The sequence below is a fragment of the Alternaria dauci genome, chromosome 1 (genome assembly GCF_042100115.1).
Source record: "Alternaria dauci strain A2016 chromosome 1, whole genome shotgun sequence".
NCBI lineage: Eukaryota > Fungi > Ascomycota > Dothideomycetes > Pleosporales > Pleosporaceae > Alternaria > Alternaria dauci.
Genome location: NC_091272.1, coordinates 6,898,226 through 6,919,234, shown reverse-complemented (window position 1 = coordinate 6,919,234; position 21,009 = coordinate 6,898,226). Strand labels below are relative to the sequence as shown.

The following is a 21,009-nucleotide window of genomic DNA, read 5'->3' as shown; positions in this document are numbered from 1 at the left end:
TACCCAACCCCGCGTCTCGGATCGTGGACTGGACCAGATTTACTCCTGCATCGATGTATTGGCTGGGCATTTTTCTTTCGTTTTTGAAAGATGGAACTGCACTGAACTCGACTTTGAGCGATTTAACCAGTGTGTCAACATACGGGAAATGCTATTTCAAGGCCAACAACAGTGGCCAGGGTCTCTGCTATCCAAATACATCTGTTGGAGACGAAGTGTGGGTGCTGGACGGTGGCAAGTTGCCGTTCATTCTTCGACCCACCAATCTAGATCGAGAAGAAAGAGAGTCATACAAACCCTTGGATGAGCAGGTCTTTATGGATGATGGAATATTCAAGGTCAGAGAAGATATCCAGCCCGCCAAGGCACCTGAAGGCTGCTACCAGCTCATCGGAGACTGCTATTTCGATGGATTCATGCATGGCGAGGCAATGAACAGCCCCGCATTCGCGGACCAAACTATCGTGTTGGTGTGAATGGTGGATAAACTGCCAAACGGGAAATAAAGTCTCAGAGAGTCGCCGGTAACACTCTTTCAAGATCGTATCTATGGAGCCCAGTGGCTCATCTTGCAAGCGATGACAACTGCAGTGAATGCAGCGGTCTTTGTGGCGGAACGTAAGATATCCAGGCACTCGTGGTCAATGCGATGGTCGGTGCGGTGTCCATGAGCTCTTCCTTCACAAGATATAGTGCTCAGCTATGTGCACAAGCCGCGCCAGACCACGACTCTATTCAATTGTTCTGTTCTTACCGACTTTGACCGACGTCCTACTGCCTCCTCTCGTAATGGTCAGCTCCCACAGCAATCGAGACGCGCCCTCGGCAACTAAAGACATAGATGTCACCGTTAACCAGTACTCGTCGCCATCTATCCCTTCATTTACACCCGTGAGCAAACACCAACCGACCGGATCTTCTCCATATGATCATGAAAATACGCATTCGGTCAGAACTTCATCACCACCGCCGTACATGCTTTCGGTGTCCCAACTGTCCAACGCTCATCGAAGAAACTCGACGCACTCAGGCTACCTCGATCGAGCTCAGCTATTCGGTCGTGCGCCAGTGACTTTTCCATTTCCGAGCCCAGTCAAACCCTTGAGGGGTGATGTGTCGACTAGTATTCGCAACACGATCCACACAAGAGCCCTGCCTACGCCCAATGACCGCTTGTCACGCGATCTTGATCGAGCACCAAGCTCGAGTTTACGTGGAAGCTTTTCGGATGCAGCTCCAGATGATTGGATGCTAGCAGGAACTCCTGAGTCACATCCCGAAAACAGGAATAAGTCTGTCGCCGTCGCATCAGGGGTGATGCGCGAGTCCAGCATAACCACCACATCGGATGAGCAAGATGCCTTGGATCAACTCTCATCTACATACAATGCTAGTGCTCGTACGAAATTACTTGCTGATACCGGGCTTCGAGAACACCTTGGAAAGAGTAGGACGTCCTGGAACATGAACAGTGTTTGGAAAAGCAGTCGAACGGATGATCCGCTCGACCATCATGATCCAGACCCTCTCGTCCCTGATATGGCATCCTCGGCTATATCAGAAGCAGGCTCAACAGAGTTTGCATACTTTGAACCAGATACAACACCAAAATCACCCCGTGACATCCTTGCGCGAGCGAAGGCTAGGGGAGCTGTCAACACCAAAGCAGCTCAAGCCAATCAGCCCCATCACGACTATTCAAAGATAGAGGGTGTCGCTGAGCTGAGTGGAGGCTCTGCCGATCCGCTTCATTCTCGTTTGAGTAGAAGTGTGTCGATGCGGAATCTTCTGACTCGTCCCATGACGTTACCCATACTCCAACCTCACGAGATCAATCCGGAGCAATCATCCGAGCCCGCAGCAATCACGCCAGTTATTCAAAACCAACCACAACCACTCATCAACCATGAAGCCGCACCTACGCTTCTCTCTCTTGCTTCTACGGTTAACATGCCCTCACCACGAACAAGCCAGGATCTTGGCACTGCAACAGCAACCGCTGTCTTGGACGAAACTCTGCCCATACCAGACGATGCGCAGCTCTCTCTCAGTCCCGTCACGACGGTCATATCACAGGCTCCCTTGGTTCCATCGCAGCGCTCTGGTCTCAGTATCGCTGGAGCTAATGCGATAATATATCTCTGCGTGGCAATGACAGCAGCGTTCGTTTCTATCTACAGCTTCGGGGTCGAAATCATTGCCATGGACTTGGTGATGAACCTATGTGCGGCGTTCATTGCTGTGTTGTCTATCTTCGTGATTGTACACTTCGTGTTAGTGGTTTCATAGCGACGTTAGCTTGGAGACATGTTTCGGGTGTATGTGTGGTCTTAAGGGATGGTATGTATCCTTTCTCGCAGGGTTTCAGAACGGCCATCAGCAATAGAGCTAATGTTACATGCAGGAGTTCCAGTTGTTATAAAATTGCTTGGAGTGATCAATGTCTATTTACCATGCTACTGAAACACGCGATACTGGTCGAACTTTGAAACAAGATACTGCGGCTAAGGTCTGAGATAATCACCGTTACTACTACTCCAACAGATTACCTAGAAATTTCCCTTGACCCAGTCTTCCAAGTTCGACAATTTCTGACCAGGTATGGCCTCGAAATACTTGTTGTGCTCATGCTGTTTGGCAGGAGCGTCGTTCCCATAGTAGCTATAGTCCCTGATCAAGACCATATTCTCCCCAACCACCGTCTTCGCACGAGGGGGAAGAGGCAGATACCCCTCCCATACGTCCTTGGGTACTTCGACAAACGTCACTTTGTCACCAGTGATTCTAGATATAGTACTAGCCACTTCCTCAGGAGTGGACCACTGCGTAACAGCATGGATTCTAGCACCATCTGCACTAGCTCCGAGAACCAAAGCACCAACGACGTACTTGCCAGCATCAGAGACGATGTTCATGAGTGGGATCTTTGTTTTCGTTGCGTTCCAGGGCATGGCCATCATGAAAGCGCCAGTGGCCGGATCCTTGTTGATGGTGGTTTTGAGGTTCTCCATGAAGACTCCTGGCATAAAGTGAGTAACCCACATACCCGTCTTCGTCTTCTGGGCCTCGGCGTAATCGGAAACTTCGGCTTTGGAATCATAGTGCTCGACATTGGACAGAGCACCATTGGTTAGGGCGGTGACATTAGGAAGTGATGAGATGATGAGATGCTTGACACCAGTGGCGATGGCGGCATCAACAGCATTCTTTCCTTGGGTTACCTCTGTCGACTTGGACATTGTCTCCCAGTAGTTGGTGACGACAAAAACGGCGTAGGCACAATCGAATGCGGCTCGAAGGGACGCAGGGTCGTTGAGATCGGCTTTGATGAGCTCAACTCCATTGGACAGGAGTTTCTGGGCTGAGGGCTTTGAAGCATCGCGAGTGACACCACGGATCGAGTATTGGGAGGCAATCTCGGGATGGGCAAGAAGAGCTGCGATGACAGAACCGCCTTGGTTGCCGGTGGCACCTAGAACAGTGATGATCTTCTTGGACGTCATCTCGATAGTTTGTTTGATAGAAAAATTGAGTTGTCGGAATGCGATCAGGAACTGAAATGGAAGATAGAATGAACTGTAAGCTGAAAGCTATTGATGTGTGCCTCTAGTAGTCCCGACGCAGGATATTTATCAGAAGCCGATGCATGCCTCTAACCCTAGTGAATGCATTCACTTGGTAACGTAACTTCATGCTGAACACTCGGACAGTACTGAACGTTGCCGGTTTGATCATCCAATCGTCTCGCTACTCGGCCTCGGGCAGAGGTCAATTGCGAAACTTTTTATACCGAAATAAGAGTAAGCACAATGCTGTGTTGATGATTTGGAGGAAGGGGTAGTCTGGTCGGGCAAAGGTTCTGCCGATTCGGCGAATCTGACTCGGCGAAGGTTAGCATGGAATGACACATGTGACTAGAGCCAAATGAATGCGCAACCTTATGGCAGCAGTGGACATGGCTAACAAGTCACTGCACTGCGATCATATTGTCGCCCTATGACGAGAATGCCATCATGCCATATGTCGAGGGAAAGGCTTCGTGAATGTCACTACACCATGCCAACTGCTTAAATTTTAATGGAGGGCAACTATTAAAGCGATAGAAAACCGGGATGATAGCCAGACTACTGGGTATATCAGGGTACATGGTTCAGACAAGCCAAGAGAAGAAAAGAATTCCGTCGCGGGTACACTTAGACTAAGCCACTTTCGGACTAGGCGCCATAAATAGCATCTTCATGGACTACCATTACGGGTTTACTAAAGTAACTTCCTCTTGAGGAAATTTACCCCGTGTGAATTATATCGGCCAAAAAGCTGCTGCGGTCACTTGATCTGGGGATGTATCGGTTGTCTTCAGCGATAGCTTCGATTTGGTGTATTTTACCGCTGTATTCCCATCATTTCTTGGGTGGAAGAAAAGACCTGTCATCATCTGGAATAGAGTGATGCGGAGCGAGCTTTCTATTCTGATCGAGGGTATTAGAAGACTGAAGTCTGATGTCAAACATAGGTCGTTGACAATCTTACAAAGGGTTGTTCCAAAACACCGCCAGCCAGAGGCAACTGTACCCCTATCTACTGCAAGGGAACCTTAGGCGTTTGTGTACGGCATTTGGCATACTTTTTGAGAATGCCTTCTTAAACTTCGGTAGTGGGGAGCTTGACTGGTGACTTTGCACATGTTAACGCGAATAATGTGGAAGCCTTGCTAGAGCGAACGTGCTCAGTAAATCAAGACGTAGATGCCATCGAGCATCGGAGGGTATCAGTCTAGTGATAAAACCGCAAAGCCTGGGGCAAAATATAGTCACGAGTCTTGTGGATATGCTTACCTAGCTTCAGCTTCCTTGTCGCTATGCACAACAATGACATGTCAGCATTAAGTGCTCGCGCTTATCATGACTTGCTTGATATTTGTCAATCCGTGACCTATCTGGAAGTCGTCGCATTTGTCTACAAGAGACTGACGTTATACACAGAAGCGGATAACTTCGAGAAACCAAGTTTAGTTCCAGGTTTGCCACTGTTCGTAAGTCCCTCTTTGAAATCTTACGAAATGTGATGCGCAGCATGTCAGGCTAGTACATATAGGCACTGCAATGCGACCTTCAAAGCCAGTTCGGCAATGCTACCCTCCTCTCTGTTCCAGTTGGGAATGTTAAACCCAGCATTCTAGAACCAGAAGGCCTCAGCCGAAGCTTCCTCCACATGTTCCTCTGGCATACGAAGTGGACCTGCGGTGGGGAACTCGGGAGCATGCTTGCCCTTTTTCCATGATGCAAACGCAGTATCCACGCCATGGAACTCCTTCAAGCTGCAGGATTTCAGGTCTTCAGCAATACACTTTGGCTCCTGGCATACATGTCCATAAATGCAATGGATGAGAAGGCAACGGCTCCCTTTAGTACAGAGCGTTTTTTTGACCATGTATCGAAACGTTCTCAGAACCTGAGCGCTGATGGGCGAGTGATCGTAACAGCAATCGTCTTGAAAGTGACATGCTTCTGTGAGATGGAACCATTGACATGGCCTGACATCTTTTCCGAATCTCTGTAGGTAGGCCTGCCGATCGTTTCTAGAAGACCGTTGGGTGTAGTAGTTGAGACGTTCTCCGTTCGCATTAACAGGTACGTGGTGGGGAATTGCATCCCGGGCCTGTGGAAGGCATCCTGGTTGACGAAGACTGTATGTGGGCGACCCCGACGAAATTGTCTGACATATCTCGTCAGGGCTTGTGGTAGCATGTGGTAGCCCACACTGACCATCCTTGCAAGAGGCTTTGTCGCTGACTAGTGTGGTTATCATGCGCTTCTGGTTTGAGCGAGACGTGAGTGAGAAGAAGAGATCTTTCTCCGCAGGCTTGCTGAACACCTCTGGGATACTGATCACACCGCATGATAGAGACACCAATCTAGCACCTGTTCCCATATCGTATCCTTGAACAAGGGTGACATTCTTTGAGGGAGTTTGTAGCATCGAAACGTAGATTGGTCGTCTCCAAGCGGCGAGGAAAACATGCTTGCAGTCTGGCTCCTTGCGAGCTGACTGGAATGCATCTAGCGAGGTTAGTATCAAGCTAAGATATAGAGCTCGCTTTATAAGTATACGAAGATATCTCTATTGTATAGCTGACACGAAGCCCACAGTGTATACTTCCAGGGTGTGTCTGGTACTTGAAGAATTTGTTTACTCACCGATGACCTTGAGCTCCACCATTGCCTCATCTCCAACGCCGAAGAAGTCGAAATCAGGATCCACGGAAGAGAACTGAACAGCAAATTTTTGCAAAGGGCATAACAAATCGTTCTCTAATTTGGTCGTGTTGGCGTAGACGCGCACAACGATTCGAGACGTGCCAAGCGTAGCTGGCGAGGAATAGGACGATACATCGATCAAGTGCTTCCGAACCGCTTCGTAGAGTCGCTCCTTGATGTTGAATGGTTTGTCGGGGTCTAAAGCGGGATAGCTCTGGTCGGTGGGTCGATAGAAGATGTCGTCGTTGAACTAAAGGTGGTGTTAGTAAATGTCACTAAAGTTTTGATTGTCGTATCTTACCGGATGGCTATGCGCATCAACCAGCACCAGCACATAAGAGTCGTCGCGTGAGTGGCTCTTGACGATGGCTCGTTCCACCTCGATTGCAGCCTTCCGAACTGCAGTTCTGCACTCTTCGCGAGGGTCGCTGTTGGGACCGATTGATATGTTGTCAGCAAGCTCATGGAGACGCGCCGCCAGTTCAGCCATGTTCTCGGAGCTCACCATTGTGGGGAGGGTACCCAATGTGAGCGTCAAGCTTGGGGGAAGTGTTGCAAAGAAAGTTTTGCCGTTTGACCCTTGGGATCATTGTCAAAGCGCGTCGCGTATTCAACTTCACCTATCATCGAGGCGTAACGATACGTGGGCCCCAATTGCCTCTTTGGGAAGTCACCATTTTCCAGTGTCTCGGGGTCTAGTCATGGCTGTGCACTCCTCTTAGCAAGCTTAATTCTATCAATGTACGGCTCTCTAGACAGAAAGAAAACGTTCCACATGACAGCAGGCATGACATGAGCAGAAGCCATCCCGAACGTGATCCACGGGTACAACCTACGAAGGCGAAGTCATTCAGTGCGTCCGTGTCCATGGCGATCTCTCCCACGGCCAGCGGGATATAACAATAGAATTCATTGCAAGCAGGCGCCTTGCCGGGGAAGGATTAAAGCGAGATGAAAACGATGTCGATTGATGACTTTGTTGATGCACTGGGTATGGCACCGAACGAGCTGTTGAGGTTCCGGGGGTGCGATGACGCAATCGACGGACGTGCTTTTGTGCCGACCTTGTGACAGTCCTTTGCGCTTCACCTCCCCATGGTATCTTTGCTTCGTTTACGTATGCGTCCAGAGACAAGACAGAAAAAAGGTTCGCTTCATGGAATTCTTTACCGGCTCTTCTGTCGATGCAGGTACCCGAGGGCTTGCAAACAAGCTTCTTCGCAAAACAGTCGTGGACACAGGTCCTGCTGCCACGCCACGTTGCTCCTGGTGTCTATGAGCAGTATCGCAGTTGCACTACCACCTTCTCCATTCTGCCGCGCAAACGTCCATTTGGCCTCTGAATAATGTGCACGCCGAGCTGCGCTCCCCCACTGGAAATGCCCCTCGACGTGCCGCAAGGGTGTGGAGTTCCGGATCTACGCCACTGGAGGAATTAATCAAGCTTCGCAAAAGGCGGGGATGGCTGGTGTTAGTCAACCGCTAACCGAACATGACCCATGATAGTCCTGAGAATCCTTCTCGGTGTACATTTACCCCGGAATATGGTGCCCCACTGGGATGGGATCATCTGCTGATCCAATCCTACGTGCTGCCTGGCCGCCAGGTACAAATGGGCTGCGAGTACACTGTAACTCTCAGTGCACTCAATTCAGAGACAAGGTCTGCAGCAAAGATGCGCTCTTTCGGTGTACGAAGATATTGCGCCTTGCTGTTTGTAGGTGCAGTTTACGGTAATATCGATAGGTTGGTACACCATCCATGCTACACATGCATTTCTAATTTCGGCAGACATTCAGTGGTCTCACGATTCAATATCGTCCGAACTAACCTCATTGACAACGAGACAACACCTCTCCAGGTGGGCAATGGCAACTTTGCTTTTAATGTCGATACCACGGGGATGCAGGTATGTGCGTTGGGCTACCACAGATACCAGGTAATTGATTTGCAATGCAGACATACTTACCGTTCAACACGCTGTCCAGCTGGGCCTGGCACAATGACTCACTTCCTGCGAACGGGTATGAGATCCCAAAGGCGTCTCATTAAACATCAGCTAACGCCTACAGGGAGCTACCGTCAGACTACAAGGGCGTCATGCGCGAAACATATGGACGTGAAGTCTACTACGACATCCCAGATGCCAAGCTCAAACAGGCAACTCAATGGCTTATCAGTAACCCGAATCGATTGAACCTGGGTCGCATTGGCCTCCGCTATCAGGGAAGAACTCTCAACGAGTCTCTCATCACTGAGTCTAGACAAGAACTAGAGCTGTGGGATGGCACCATCACTTCAAGCTTCAAGGTCAACGGCGAAGACGTAAGAGTGGTGACGCAGGGCGACTTCGAGTCTGATGCTGTCGCTTTCGTGATTGAATCAAAGCTTATCCAAGATGGCGATCTGCAGGTGGAGTTGGACTTTCCGTATCCGCCGATACACAGCACCGAGTACAAATACGAGGTATGTGTCGATCTGGCCTCTTCTTAGGAGTTTAGTCACATACTAATAGCTTCCGTAGGTCTTTGCGGGTGTATACGACTTCCCTCTTAACCATACCACTGCGTTACTGGAAGATGGAACTGATCGCACGTCAGCGCATATCCAGCATGACTTGCAAGAAGTGCGGTACTTTGCTAATCTGCGATGGCCAAAAGAATCACAGCTCAAATTGGTCCGGAGCGAGCCACCAAACTCAACAACGATCACAGCACACCGGTACACGTTGGGTACCGTTTCCGCGGGCTCTACGATCGCTTTCACTGCCCATTTCTCACCTGAGCAGCATGTGCCTAGCTTACCACAAAAAATACTGCAAAAGAATGTACGAGGGTGGAACAAGTATTGGAAAGAAGGAGGTTTCGTTGACCTTACTGAATCTTCCAATCCCAATGCTACCGAGCTCCAGCGCCGCATTATCAAGTCGCAGTACCACGTCCGTGTCAATAGCGCAGCTAAAGGCCAATCACCTCAAGAAAGCGGATTGATGAACAACGGCTGGTATGGGAAGTTCCATATGGAAATGCTGATCTGGCACAACGCGCACTGGGCCACATGGGGTCGCCAGCAATATTTTGACAACATCTTTCCCGAGCTATACGAGACGCTTCTTCCCTCGTCCCTGGCTCGTGCACGATACATGGGATGGGAGGGTGCGCGATGGCCTAAGATGACAGAACTCGAAACAGGCGTCAGCTCGCCAGGCGATGTCAACGCTCAACTTATATGGCAGCAGCCTCACCCGTTCTATCTCGCAAACCTTGCATACCAAGCCAATCCAACACGAGAGACGCTCCAGAAGTGGGACAAGGTGCTGACAGCCACCACGGACTACATGGCCTCTTACCCCGGCCTCAACGCAACCACTGGAAAATACGACCTTGGTCCACCTACCTACGGCGTAACCGAGAACACACCACCAAACTCTACACGCAACCTAGCATACGAGCTCGCATACTGGCGCTACGGACTAGATGCAGCCGCAGAATGGAAACGCAAACTGCACCAACCTGTGCCCGAGAAATGGACGCATGTTGCTGAGAACCTAGCTCTACCACCTCAAATCGACGGCTTATACGCCGTCTACGACGGACTCAACAGCTCTTGGTGGTCAGACCCAAAGCTCACCGGCGATCCCCGCAGCCTCATCATGCTGTAAGGCATCCTCCCCGATACGCCCGCCGTAGACCCTGACGTCGCGCTTCGTACCGCGAACAAAGTCTGGCAAGTATGGAGCGACGACAAGATCCGGGGCTGGGGACGTCCTGTTCTCGCCATCAATAGTGCGCGGATAGGTAATCCCCAGCGTGCGATTTACCATCTCACTGCGTATGACTATTGGAAGTTTGATGATGCGGGGTTTGCGATACGCGGCGGAGATGGAGGTACACCGCCTCCGTTTATGCCAGGGAATGCAGGTTTCTTGTATGCGATAGCGTACTGTGCGGCGGGGTGGAAAGGCTCGGAGGGTGATGCGCCGGGGTTTCCAAAGGATGGCAGTTGGACGGTGAAGCATGAGGGGTTGACGAAAGCGTTGTAAATAGATATCATCATGGTGCGGAGATACCGGGAACTCATCTTACTGGGGCGGATCGGCTCGCAGAGGATGAGACCAGGCTGTTTAGCTCAATGTTTTCGGTCGCGACATTGCTTCGGCCCCGCAGAGCTCGAGGAGACCGAACGAATGGAAACAGATCGCCCCATGCTTGTCCGTTTTGTAAAGGTGCTATCGGCAAACTGGCCTTTGTACGCTGTTCTTTCACTTCGTGTATTGTCTGAACGACGAGATCGTACAACTTGTCCCCGCGATAAGCTAACAAGATCGCAATGAGAACGATGGCAGCAGTAAATGGAATGGCTATGACCCAGAAGAATGCTTGCGTTCTGTCGATGTTTCGAATATCTGACGTGTTCATCCCGAAGAAGCTAGTTACGAACGAGCTAGAACGTGTTAGTAAGAGTAAGCATGTTAGAACAGGGGACACTAACAGCGGTAAGAAGATGGTGGTGATGATGGTGAACATCAATATAGCTTTACCGTGGTCTTCCTCTAGGATCTCCACGCTCTGTTTCAGTTGCTCCCGGAGATACTGCGTGCGTCCCTCGAGGGCTTCGAGCTCTACGGCCTTGCCTTGAAGAGATCTGAGGCTCTCACTAATACACTCTGACTCTGGCGGGAACATGCTCAACCGATCGGCGGTAGGCAGCTCGAAAGTTTCGGGGTCAAGAACTTGGAGGAAGCTATTGAATGCTTTCGTTTGCCAAGTGTTCACAAGCCGAACAACGGTGAGCTCTTCCTGAAGCTTGTGGATCCTTCTCAGTAGACGTTTGCGAGGGAATTGGTAGATCTGGTATTCCTGGAACACTTTTGTTAGCTGGGTCTAGGTCTGTGCATCCGGCAAGTAGTAATATTGGTGGTCGTCCAATGTGAGGCGCTTACCAACTTTGAAGTATACTCCTGGTACAGTTGATTGATGTCCATCTTTACATGGTTCAGCAGATGCCTCCTTCCAATGTTTTGGAGGATCATCGAGACCAAAAACTCGGGTCCCGCACTGCCGATGGTGACAGTATTTTCTTCGCCCCCAGCAAGAACTAAGGCTTTCTCAGCTCTAGTCATAGACGCTTGCGCAGATTCTCCAAGCTTCCCTAGTTCCTCCAGTGCACTTTGTACTGCAGAAGTCTCTAGATCGTCGATCGCTTTCCCTGGTATATGTCTCCATGTGTTGGCTTCATTTCTGATAGCAACGATGGATGTCGTAGCTTGCATGAGGAAGAGCGCAGTTTCTTCAAAGCAGTCAAGTAGGCCATCTGGTAGTTGGTACCGGTGTTGATCGGTTCTCTTCCCTTTGACAACACCCATATGTAGTTTTTCCCCGCGCGTGACCAGTGTTTCGAAATACTGTATGCAGATCTGCAGCAAGTGCAAATGTTGCTTGCTGGCTCGTTCATTACGAAGATGATTTTCGGTACGCACAAAATAACCGCGTTCTGTTTGTTGATGTCTCGACGAGATGTCCTGATAATGAACTCTGTTGAGATGACTCAAAGCCTCTTGATGCGATTTATATATATGCCCGTCTCTACACTCGAGACAGGAACCTATTGGAATTATTGGCTTTCTAATCTTATGATCCCGCAAGAAGCTTGTCTGAAGTGGGCGTATGATGTGGAGTGGCCTTGGATGCTCATCTTCTTGGAACAGTAGCGTCGCACTCTATTTGTGACGTTAGTATATGTGTTTTGTACAAAGAGGCCAAACTGCCTCTTCCATATTGAAACCGCACCCTGGTGACATTTGGAGATCGGCCATCAGGATATGTGCGAGAAGTAGATATCGGTAAATGAACATACGTTGTTGAGAAGTGCCATTGAACCCCAGAGTTTATGGCACACCGAGTGTGAGTAATCGCACGGAACATAGAGCCCAACCCAATGTTTCAAGCATGCAAACAGCTCATCGATTGCAGCACGAACCATTTGCTTTTGTGCGCTAAGGACAGGATCCTCAGGCGGAACATTCTCTGACATGGTTCCGAAAGACGTCAAAACCTGCAATGTAGTGATCCATGGTCCTGGTCGACTCTGCGTGCGTTGGTGACTGGGTCCAATAGGATTACCAGTCACGGTAGATCGTTGTGACGATGAGGCTTGCAGAGAATACTCCAGGTCGGAGATTGTGAGTTCTCTACACAGATCATACGAATGCATGTTCCTTTGAAGCAGACTCTGTTCGATTTCCCGCATCATCCCGTGAAGATATTCAGCCGCAACGCGTTCTGCATTATCCTTGTGATCTAATTCCGCATCGACCAGAACCCAGGTCAAAAATGGTTTGACATTCTCGACACCTGATTCGATAGTCAGATCTGATGATTGTACTGTTTTCGAAGTCCCTGGTTTGGTTATTTTACTTCGGTCTCGAAGTGCTTCTTTCGCTAGTCTGATCGCGTTCTTTGTATTGGAGTCTGTGGTTCCGTGAAAAAGAGTCATAGCGTCCATGACTACCTCTCCAAGATTCTCAAGCTCTTTTTGAATAGATGAATCCTCGAATCCAAGTGCCTTCAGCATAGCCTCTCGGTATTGTGGATTTGACGAAAAGACCGAATCCTGGGATTCTATATCACACATACCATGCAGTACTTCCGCACGGAATATGCTGTCCCGCAATCGTGTCAAGACGCCAGATTGACGCCTTTGCTCGCCGGCTGGGGCGCGATCCCATAGAGTGAGAACGTGCGTAATGCACAGATCGAATCTTTCTAGGTACTCCGTGGTCATTCTTGGGCTCTTCAATGTGTCTAATACCGCAAGAATACTCGCTTCCGCTTCGGCCGCTTCTTCATCTGTAAGTAGTGTGCTCCAGAGTTGCGTTTCATGGGACCCGTTGATGACAGCAGCGATTGGGAAACTCCCGAGATCCATGTCAGCTCGATAACTTCCTGTGGCCCCTGAGGGCTTTTCAGAGCTTGTCGGTCGTTTTTCGGGATGTTCCAAGACGGGGTTGAAACCTAAACGATTCAGGAATTGTTTTGCTGTGTCATCTCTTGTCCCAACCGACAGGGGTGTCTCCGCGTCACTCAGAGGAGAGTCGTAGGTGCCCGTCGTGGTCGAAACATCAGACTCATCGTCTTCAATCAAGTAATCCTCAACGCGTATCGGCTCCTCGCCTTGTTGGCCAGTGACAGGTGGGAAGTATTTCTTATGATGCGAGATTGTCACTGATTTATCCATGAGATCATCAACTCCAAGCTCAGAACACGAGATGAGGATAGCTAGCACAGTCAGGCCGCAGTGATAAACGTGTTGTATGCGTACTTACTGGAGTCGAGAATAACGACCCAACACTGAGGAACGTAGAGAACTTGGTCTGACGCTTGAGATGAATCACTACAAAAGCTTGGAGTTTCCTCGCGTAGCGCAGTTGATTCGTAAGGATAGAGAGTCTGCAATATACTTCTGGTGGGGTACCCCATCTTGGGTGAATCAGCGGGCTGCTGACGTGGACCTACCGAAAGATAGGGAAAGCACATAAAACTAGCAGACGGTTGCGTATTGTCGGTGCCATCCGAAGGGATACCGTCGTAACGCATTACTGTGCCAGGCTCGATACAATATCCATCAAACTGCTGTTTTTGATGCTTGGTTCGGATTTGTTCGAAGAGTCTCAGCATCGTGAAACGTGTTTTGCTGTTGACGCCTGGAGCGTTCAAACAGGCGTTCTGTGTTGGCCGTTAGCTGCTGTTCCCCTTCCAGTGCCGCTCCTTTGTACTGCGTAATATGAGATTATGGTTCAACGAACCTCGAAATCCGTGAGGTTCAACCGATGCGTTTGCATATGCCTGGGCATCGATTCAGTGATGGTCGTTGCTGCGTAAATCATTATTTGCTTACAGCCACTGCATCTGGTGGTCTTGGTCTTCGTTGGAGGAGGATGGCCCTTCTTCGCAATAAAGTTCCATGGAAAACGAGCCGTCCCTCCGCCTTAGCCTTCTTGCACTGACGGCTCTCTTGACATCCATTCTCAAGTTCTCAACGACACTCATACGATCGGGCCACTTCATCTGTGATGGAGTCGAAAATTGCGAGTAAAAAGAAGCATGGCCGGTGTGAACTGTGACTGCGATGATCAATCCGTCCAATTCGTGATGCTTTGCGCGTCTAGCGATCTGCTCATCAACAATGCCGGGTTGCTGATTTTTTGGCGAATGGGGTTCCGTGACTGCTACATCGTCCGCCCCTATTTGTATGTCTTCGAGCGCTGCATGCGACGCTTGTGTTCCTTCGGCATGTGCAAGATTGTCAGACTTCGGTCTGAGATCCTGGCTTGGGGGTTCATTCTGCGTCGCCCACGTGGAATCTAGAGACGCCCTGTGTATGTCATTAGGATAGAGAGAGAACCTCTGGGGTTCGATTTGACTGTTCGGATACTCGTCATACATGGGATTATAGTGAAATGAGGGCAACGGATTGTTCACATCCTCTTGAACCGTTCTAGCAGCTGTCGAGACTCCCGGGGCTCTGTAAAGAATCATTTCGTGATGTACTGGCGTTAAATTGGCAACACGCTCTCTGCTATAAGGCGAGGGCGTATGGTTCTCATAAATAGGGTGCGAGGGAGAATCATCTGACTGCTCTCCAACTGTCGGTTGAGGTATGATGGTGTTATCAGATGTCGCTGTATTTGCACTTTTGGGCGCGTTTACTTCGTCAGCCAGGTGATAGGCAGGATCAGACGACGGCGATGAAGACACTCTGCGTGTTTTCATCTTCTTCCTAGGTTCACTCTTTCTTATCGATCGTGGTGACATCATGTTCGACTGCTCCACTTTGTCCCCCATTGTTTCGGTTTCAAGAGAAAAAGTGACGCTCCTATTTCGGGACGTCTTATTGCGGGTAGACTTTGTATCAGGTCCTGTTCGGCCGCCAAGGTGAGCCAGCTTCGATAGTTCTCCATCGCGACGGTTCTGTCGCAGTAGATCATCTTGAGCTTTTGGATCCGGGATTGCGTAAGGCTCAGGTGAAGCATGAAACCGTGGGAAGGTCGGTGAGTAGATCAATGGAGACATTGGCGCATATGACCAGGAAGGCTGCGCGTAAGGTTGGTAGAAATCAAAGGAGTATTGGTGGGAATACCCCGGTGTTGTCATATGGTTGTTCACAGCCTCGCTTCGCCGCGGTAGTCGATCAGACGCCTGGTCGACTGGAGGCGATGCGCCTGAAGCAGTCCGACCTTTCTTTCGCCTCTTCTTACGAGGAAGGGTAGTGCGCCCCTTCCAGACGACTTCGTCCTCAGAAGAATCGATATAGTCTTCAACATGAGGCCTCGTGGCTGACGACGTTGACGCTCTGATTTCCGCTTGAGCCTCACTATTGTTAGCACCGGCTTGGCCGACTTTGTCACCTGAGTCGCTGCGCATCTTGAATTCGGTGTAATGTCGCGTTTCTCCCAGTCTTCAAATTGTAGGTTCAGAACACGTAACGCGACGGTGTACGGTCCAAGTTGTACGAGGGCGACACGACCCCGCAACGCGCAAAAATCAGATACGACAATGAACGCATGGTGGGCGGCCTGCAGCACCAATACGGCGCCCGTGTGGCTTACATTTATCAATCCTTCATGCGCTGTGTATATGGCGACCAATTGCGCGACAATGGCAGAGTGCGCGAAGCCCGCATGCACGGCTGATGCGAGAGGAATGAGCGTGTCGCTGCCGAGGACAGCTGCAGCCGGGTGGTGTGCTGCGGCTTGACCCGCCCCACCGCGTTCCCTGTCGAACCACCCTGCCCTCAATCCGTTGTACCCACAACAGTCAAGACGTCAAAGTGTTGGAAATTCCAAACTTCCTCTTGGCCAGGCGATACAGTGTAGAGATAGCAAATTGAAATACCGGTCTGGCGCAATCATGGCTGAAAGCTGAGTTACCCTCTCCGTAATCGTTGTAGATCTTACCCTTTCGGCCAAATGCGATGACTCCACGTGCATGCACCGTCTTTTCACATACCAGCCCAAAGACCTTGTTGTGACTGTACCTTTGTACTAAAGAGCACAGTCACCCCTACACACTCGAGCCAGTACTCTGGAAGCCAACATCACCATGGCGCCGCTACAGCAATGTCTGGATCATCTCATCCTCTTCGTACCGGCCAACCCGACGACGCAACTACCCGAAGTGCCACCGTTCTTCTCAAACAACTTCACGCTTACGCCGGGCGGCTTCCACGCAGACGGCGCAACATCAAACGTCTTGATACTCCTCGCGGACGGGTGCTACATCGAGCTCATCTCCTTTATCAATCCGTCGCTCGCGCGCGACCATTGGTGGGGCCCCGACGCGGAGGTGATTGGGTGGAAAGATTGGTGCCTGACCAACTCTCTTACCCCCGAGAAGAGCCGCACGTGGGTCGAAGAGGGCTACTCGGAGCCGGTCAAGGGCGGGAGAAAAAGAGCGGATGGTGTGGACGTAGCTTGGGCTGTCACGTTCCCCAAAGGCGACAAGGGAGGCCAGGCTGTTAGAGGCAAGGTGCCGTTCTTCTGTCACGACATCACGCCTCGTAATGTTCGGGTGCCGCTTGATAAGGCGCAGACTACGCATCCGTGTGGTGCGCTGGGTGTTGGACAATTCAGCATCATCGTGCGAGACCGGGCGATGCTTGACGAGATAAAGACGGTGTATGAAAGCATCATTGGCTATGCTAAGAGAGAAGACTATGGCGAGGTTAGCTTCTTGCTTGGGCGCGTGCAGCAGGTTGAGAAGCTCAAGGGCAGTACGGAAATTGTGCTGCGCTTGCCGAAGAATGAGGAAGAGCGGAAGCGCGTCGCAGAGCAGTGTTTCTGGTATGGAGATGTCGTTTTCGCGACCGACGCGGAAACTGGGAACGCTGGAGGGAGCAGAGAGAGACTGGATGGCGGAGAGGAAGAGAGAGATGTTGGCGGGGTCTGGCTCGAGTATGCGTGAGCGACGGAGACAAGTCCACAAGCGTGTTGATACGATGATGGCGACCAATGGCGTATCGAAGAGATGCCTTTGTTCGAGACTCTGTGCCATCCACCGCTCCTTCTTGCACGAGCCGAGTAGGCGCGCTAGTGAGGCCCTGTATGTATTTGATGCAACCAACAGCGCAACACAAACAACGCTCACTCACCTCACACAGCAGCATCGCATCTTCGGCCGCCAAAAGAACAAGACGGGTGAGATGGAGAGGTAGGAAACACGGGACAGCAGGTGCCAATATCGCGTCTTTGCGACTCACGTACACACGCGGGTATTTTACTCGCGTAGTCTTCGGCTGTTTTCACCGAGCGACACCCCTGGCCCAGCCCCAGCGTGGAAGAAGGCTCGCTAAAGTACGGTCGAGGTCAGCTCGAATGCAGCATCATGATTGAGCTGAAATGCGCAGAACCGAGGGGAAATGGCTGCAATGACAGGGCGAGGCCCTTTGGAGGCGCATTGTGCGCCTCCTCTAGACGCGCTGCGGCAGAACGGCAGAGGGACAACGGCAGAGGGGCCCGACCACTAGCGCATGCGGATCTGGGAGGTTGCAGGACGTCGAGTCTCGTTGTTGATGGCAGCAAGAGGCCGTCATGGCCGTGTGCATTCGGACAGAGTTCGAGGCGCAAACTTGTATTGCCCCTGTGCTAGCGGCGCAAGGTCGAGATCCAGGGCAAAAGGCGCGGACAAGCTCAACATTGGCCCTCCGGAGTTGTGTACCGAGACCAATCACCTCCATCGTTGTACTGCCAAGCCTACTGCTCGTCGCCATCTTCGATTGCTCATGACGCAGGCAGCACCTGCATAAACACGATTCGAGATCCGTTGAGATGGTTCTTGCTCCTTTACAACACAGCGTGAGTTTCCGCAAGCGGCCCGATGCAAGACGACAGGCGTTGTGCTCCCTCCATAGCTGGTTCTTATGGGTCGCAGTCCAAGGTTGCCATTCCACGCTTGCCAGCCCGACGCGTCCCGCCGCCCACGACTTCCAAGTCTCGACAGAGAGATAGAATACAACGAGCGTGTCGGAATTGCCACAATAGGAGTGAGTTCTCAACAACCATGCCCAAGCTCCGCATGCCTCGTCACTATCTGACACGTGTACGCTAGAGATCAAGTGCAGCGGCGGCCTTCCCCGTTGCAACTATTGCGAAAAGACCGACAAGACATGTCTCTACGAGCGCACCCGGAAGGACCGTCTGGCAAAGTTAGTCTTTCTCGTCTAGCTGCCCAGTCCCGACTTTGACCTTGCTGCAGTGCCAAAGACCGCAACCAGGCCCTCGTATCTGTCCTGAAAGACCTCAGCCTGCGCGTCAACGACCATGACCGGCGCAGGATCGAAGACGTCCTCCAGGATGTAAGTATCCTCACACCGGCCATGGATCGCATGTGTAATTGATATCGCCAAGTCAGATGATGAGGCCGCCTCTCCCGTCTCCATATCCTCTTCTTCACGAGCTTCCGCCGCTTACCAGTACCAAAAGCACTCGGGCATGCACCCCTTTGCCCCGTCGTCTAGCCACGGGTCAATCGCGGCAGAAGCATCACCCATGTCTGAGGATTCACCCCTCCCACGACTGGATGGTATCGTGCTCGAGGAATCTGGTGACGAGCAAGGTGGCGATCAGCTCAACGTAGTCGAAGCCGGCTTCTTAGGCCAGATTTCCGAAGTACAATGGCTGCAGAACCTGCGAAGTAGAACACAGGCTTTCGACGCCGTCCTCGTTGGTCCAGGGGAATCCGCCGCGCTACTCTCTGAGCCGCCCTCTCCCATGTTCGGCGCACCACTCGTGTCTGATTCCGCAACTCCGCGCCAACAAATGTCCCCGACCAACTATTATCTTGACCATGAAGACATCAAACTCGTAGACTGCGGCAATCCTTTTGAGCTTCCACAAGAACATACCGCAGCGCTCTTGTTCCAGTGCTATGCCCAGACCGTCCAGAGCTCCTTTCCCATCCTTCCAGTGACGATCGAACACCAACTGCACCAATACTACACTCTGATGCGCAACGGCCAGGCGATACACTGCCCGCAGAAATGGTTTGCGCTTGTCAACCTCGTGTTTGCTATAGGTACCAAGTTCTCCCACCTCATACAGGCCGACTGGCGAGCCGACGAGTTGGACCATATTCTCTACTCGTCGCGTGCGTTTCATTTGCTTAGTATGAATGACACTATCGTCGTCTTGTCGACCCCAGATCTACTCACTACGCAGGCAAGTTCCGTTGTGCGGATTCCATCTGGTCAGGGCTAAATGCTTGCAGGCTGCAGGTCTCTTTGCAATCTACTACATGACTGTGGGCCACGTCAATCGGTACGTACTGAATATAGTCCGACTGCTCAGTTTTTTTGGATTCACAAACAAATCGTTCTGGCTGCTGTACGGTGTGCTGACAAGTGATCGATAGGGCCTGGGTCATGGCAGGCACAGCGATACGATTGGCGTTTTCGCTCGGACTGCACGTCCAAACCGACGACGAATCCGTCTCGCCCGCTCAAAGACACAGCATGATATGCACCTGGTGGAGCTTACACTCTCTGGACAGCCTGCTCAGTTCAATCATGGGCCGACCGAGCATCATGCCCAACGATGAGATAACAACGCCTCTCCCCGACACCTGTTCTCCCGGCCGATCGCAAAGCGCTGGCATAGTCAGCTTTGATTTCCTCAACGCCGAAACCCACCTGAACCTCTTGACACAACGAATCATTTCTAGACTGTACACTCAACGTAAATCAGCACCGTCCTGGGACCACTTGCGACAGATTACCGTCTCACTAGTTGGTGATCTCGACAAGTGGGCAGTTAGCTACATCCCTCAACTCCATTCCCAGGAATGGAAATTAGCCCACAAGCAGCAGCGTGAAGTCTTCTTGCTCAAGCTTCAATATCACAGAATGAAGATCCTGTCCACCTACCCCTCACTCCGCCGCATCGAACGATGCTTCGAGGCCGGAACCGACGACTTCAATTCGCTGGACGAGTCCGTGGCGGAGACATGTGTACGGGCGGCACAGAATGTCGCCTCGCTCTTATCCGCAGAGTCTCAAATCACGAATGTGTACAAGAAAGGGCCGTGGTGGACAATAGTCCATAACAGTACGTTGTTGACCCTTTCGCGACTACACCCGCTAACTTACTCTTTTTCCCACACAGTCATGCAAGCCCTCGCCGTCCTCATGATCGCCATATCCTGCCCAGACCACTTCCGCGACTCCCTCCCCGCCTCGTACCGCAGCGTCCGCCAACTCGTCTCTTCGCTCCGCAGCATGCGCAACACGAATGCGCTCGCCGTGCGCGCGTACCAAATCGTCTACTCGATAGTCAAGACGAGCAAGCCGTTTGTGTGGGCCGAGGTCGCAGACGCGTTTCCGGATGAGGATATCACGGTGCTGCTGCAGCCGGCGGCGAGCAAGACTGATCGGAAGTATTTGCCTTGGTCGGACAACGATCAGCCGATTGAGACGCTGTTTAGCTATAGGATGGATGGGTTTGGGGGGTATCAGTTTCAGATGTTGTGATTGTGGGAACGTTGATGATAATAGTAATGATGGCCGCGCGGTTGGGAAGAGGATGGATGATGGCGGGAAAGACGGTATCAGTTCACGTGCGGGAGTTGACGATTGGCAACTATGCTTTTGTCCAATGGGGCTACCGACGACAATAACGATATCCTGCAATTGCGGCACTGCATCTGGTACCGGAATATGATGCGCCATCGCAGACACGACTAGACGACAAGGAAACACGTCG

At 51.2% G+C, this 21,009-nt stretch overlaps 7 protein-coding genes across 7 annotated transcripts; 3 read left to right on the top strand and 4 right to left on the bottom strand.

Moving 5' to 3' along the window:
• Window positions 1-2,549: 2,549 nt before the first annotated feature.
• Window positions 2,550-3,503, bottom strand: ACET3X_002099 (uncharacterized protein; the record flags this gene model as incomplete). Its single annotated transcript, XM_069447465.1, has 1 exon — window positions 2,550-3,503. One exon carries the CDS (start codon window positions 3,501-3,503, stop codon window positions 2,550-2,552), a length of 954 nt encoding a protein of 317 aa, XP_069312341.1.
• A 2,120-nt stretch (window positions 3,504-5,623) lies between these two features.
• On the bottom strand, window positions 5,624-6,765 carry ACET3X_002098 (uncharacterized protein; the record flags this gene model as incomplete). The annotated part of the gene is made up of 4 exons (XM_069447464.1): window positions 5,624-5,715; window positions 5,766-6,059; window positions 6,198-6,507; window positions 6,559-6,765. 4 exons carry the CDS (start codon window positions 6,763-6,765, stop codon window positions 5,624-5,626), a joined length of 903 nt encoding a protein of 300 aa, XP_069312340.1.
• Window positions 6,766-8,210: 1,445 nt separating this feature from the next.
• On the top strand, window positions 8,211-9,918 carry ACET3X_002097 (uncharacterized protein; the record flags this gene model as incomplete). The annotated part of the gene is made up of 3 exons (XM_069447463.1): window positions 8,211-8,281; window positions 8,330-8,723; window positions 8,782-9,918. The coding sequence occupies 3 exons, from the start codon at window positions 8,211-8,213 to the stop codon at window positions 9,916-9,918; spliced, it is 1,602 nt and encodes a 533-aa protein (XP_069312339.1).
• Window positions 9,919-10,094: 176 nt separating this feature from the next.
• Window positions 10,095-11,379, bottom strand: ACET3X_002096 (uncharacterized protein; the record flags this gene model as incomplete). Its single annotated transcript, XM_069447462.1, has 4 exons — window positions 10,095-10,341; window positions 10,578-10,700; window positions 10,749-11,116; window positions 11,200-11,379. The coding sequence occupies 4 exons, from the start codon at window positions 11,377-11,379 to the stop codon at window positions 10,095-10,097; spliced, it is 918 nt and encodes a 305-aa protein (XP_069312338.1).
• A 1,842-nt stretch (window positions 11,380-13,221) lies between these two features.
• ACET3X_002095 (uncharacterized protein) lies at window positions 13,222-14,109 on the bottom strand (the record flags this gene model as incomplete). Its single annotated transcript, XM_069447460.1, has 4 exons — window positions 13,222-13,270; window positions 13,321-13,534; window positions 13,582-13,981; window positions 14,062-14,109. 4 exons carry the CDS (start codon window positions 14,107-14,109, stop codon window positions 13,222-13,224), a joined length of 711 nt encoding a protein of 236 aa, XP_069312337.1.
• A 2,248-nt stretch (window positions 14,110-16,357) lies between these two features.
• On the top strand, window positions 16,358-17,218 carry ACET3X_002094 (uncharacterized protein; the record flags this gene model as incomplete). Its single annotated transcript, XM_069447459.1, has 1 exon — window positions 16,358-17,218. The coding sequence occupies one exon, from the start codon at window positions 16,358-16,360 to the stop codon at window positions 17,216-17,218; it is 861 nt and encodes a 286-aa protein (XP_069312336.1).
• An 863-nt stretch (window positions 17,219-18,081) lies between these two features.
• Window positions 18,082-20,777, top strand: ACET3X_002093 (uncharacterized protein; the record flags this gene model as incomplete). Its single annotated transcript, XM_069447458.1, has 8 exons — window positions 18,082-18,108; window positions 18,185-18,296; window positions 18,362-18,458; window positions 18,509-18,608; window positions 18,661-19,470; window positions 19,520-19,569; window positions 19,664-20,355; window positions 20,413-20,777. 8 exons carry the CDS (start codon window positions 18,082-18,084, stop codon window positions 20,775-20,777), a joined length of 2,253 nt encoding a protein of 750 aa, XP_069312335.1.
• Window positions 20,778-21,009: the final 232 nt, after the last annotated feature.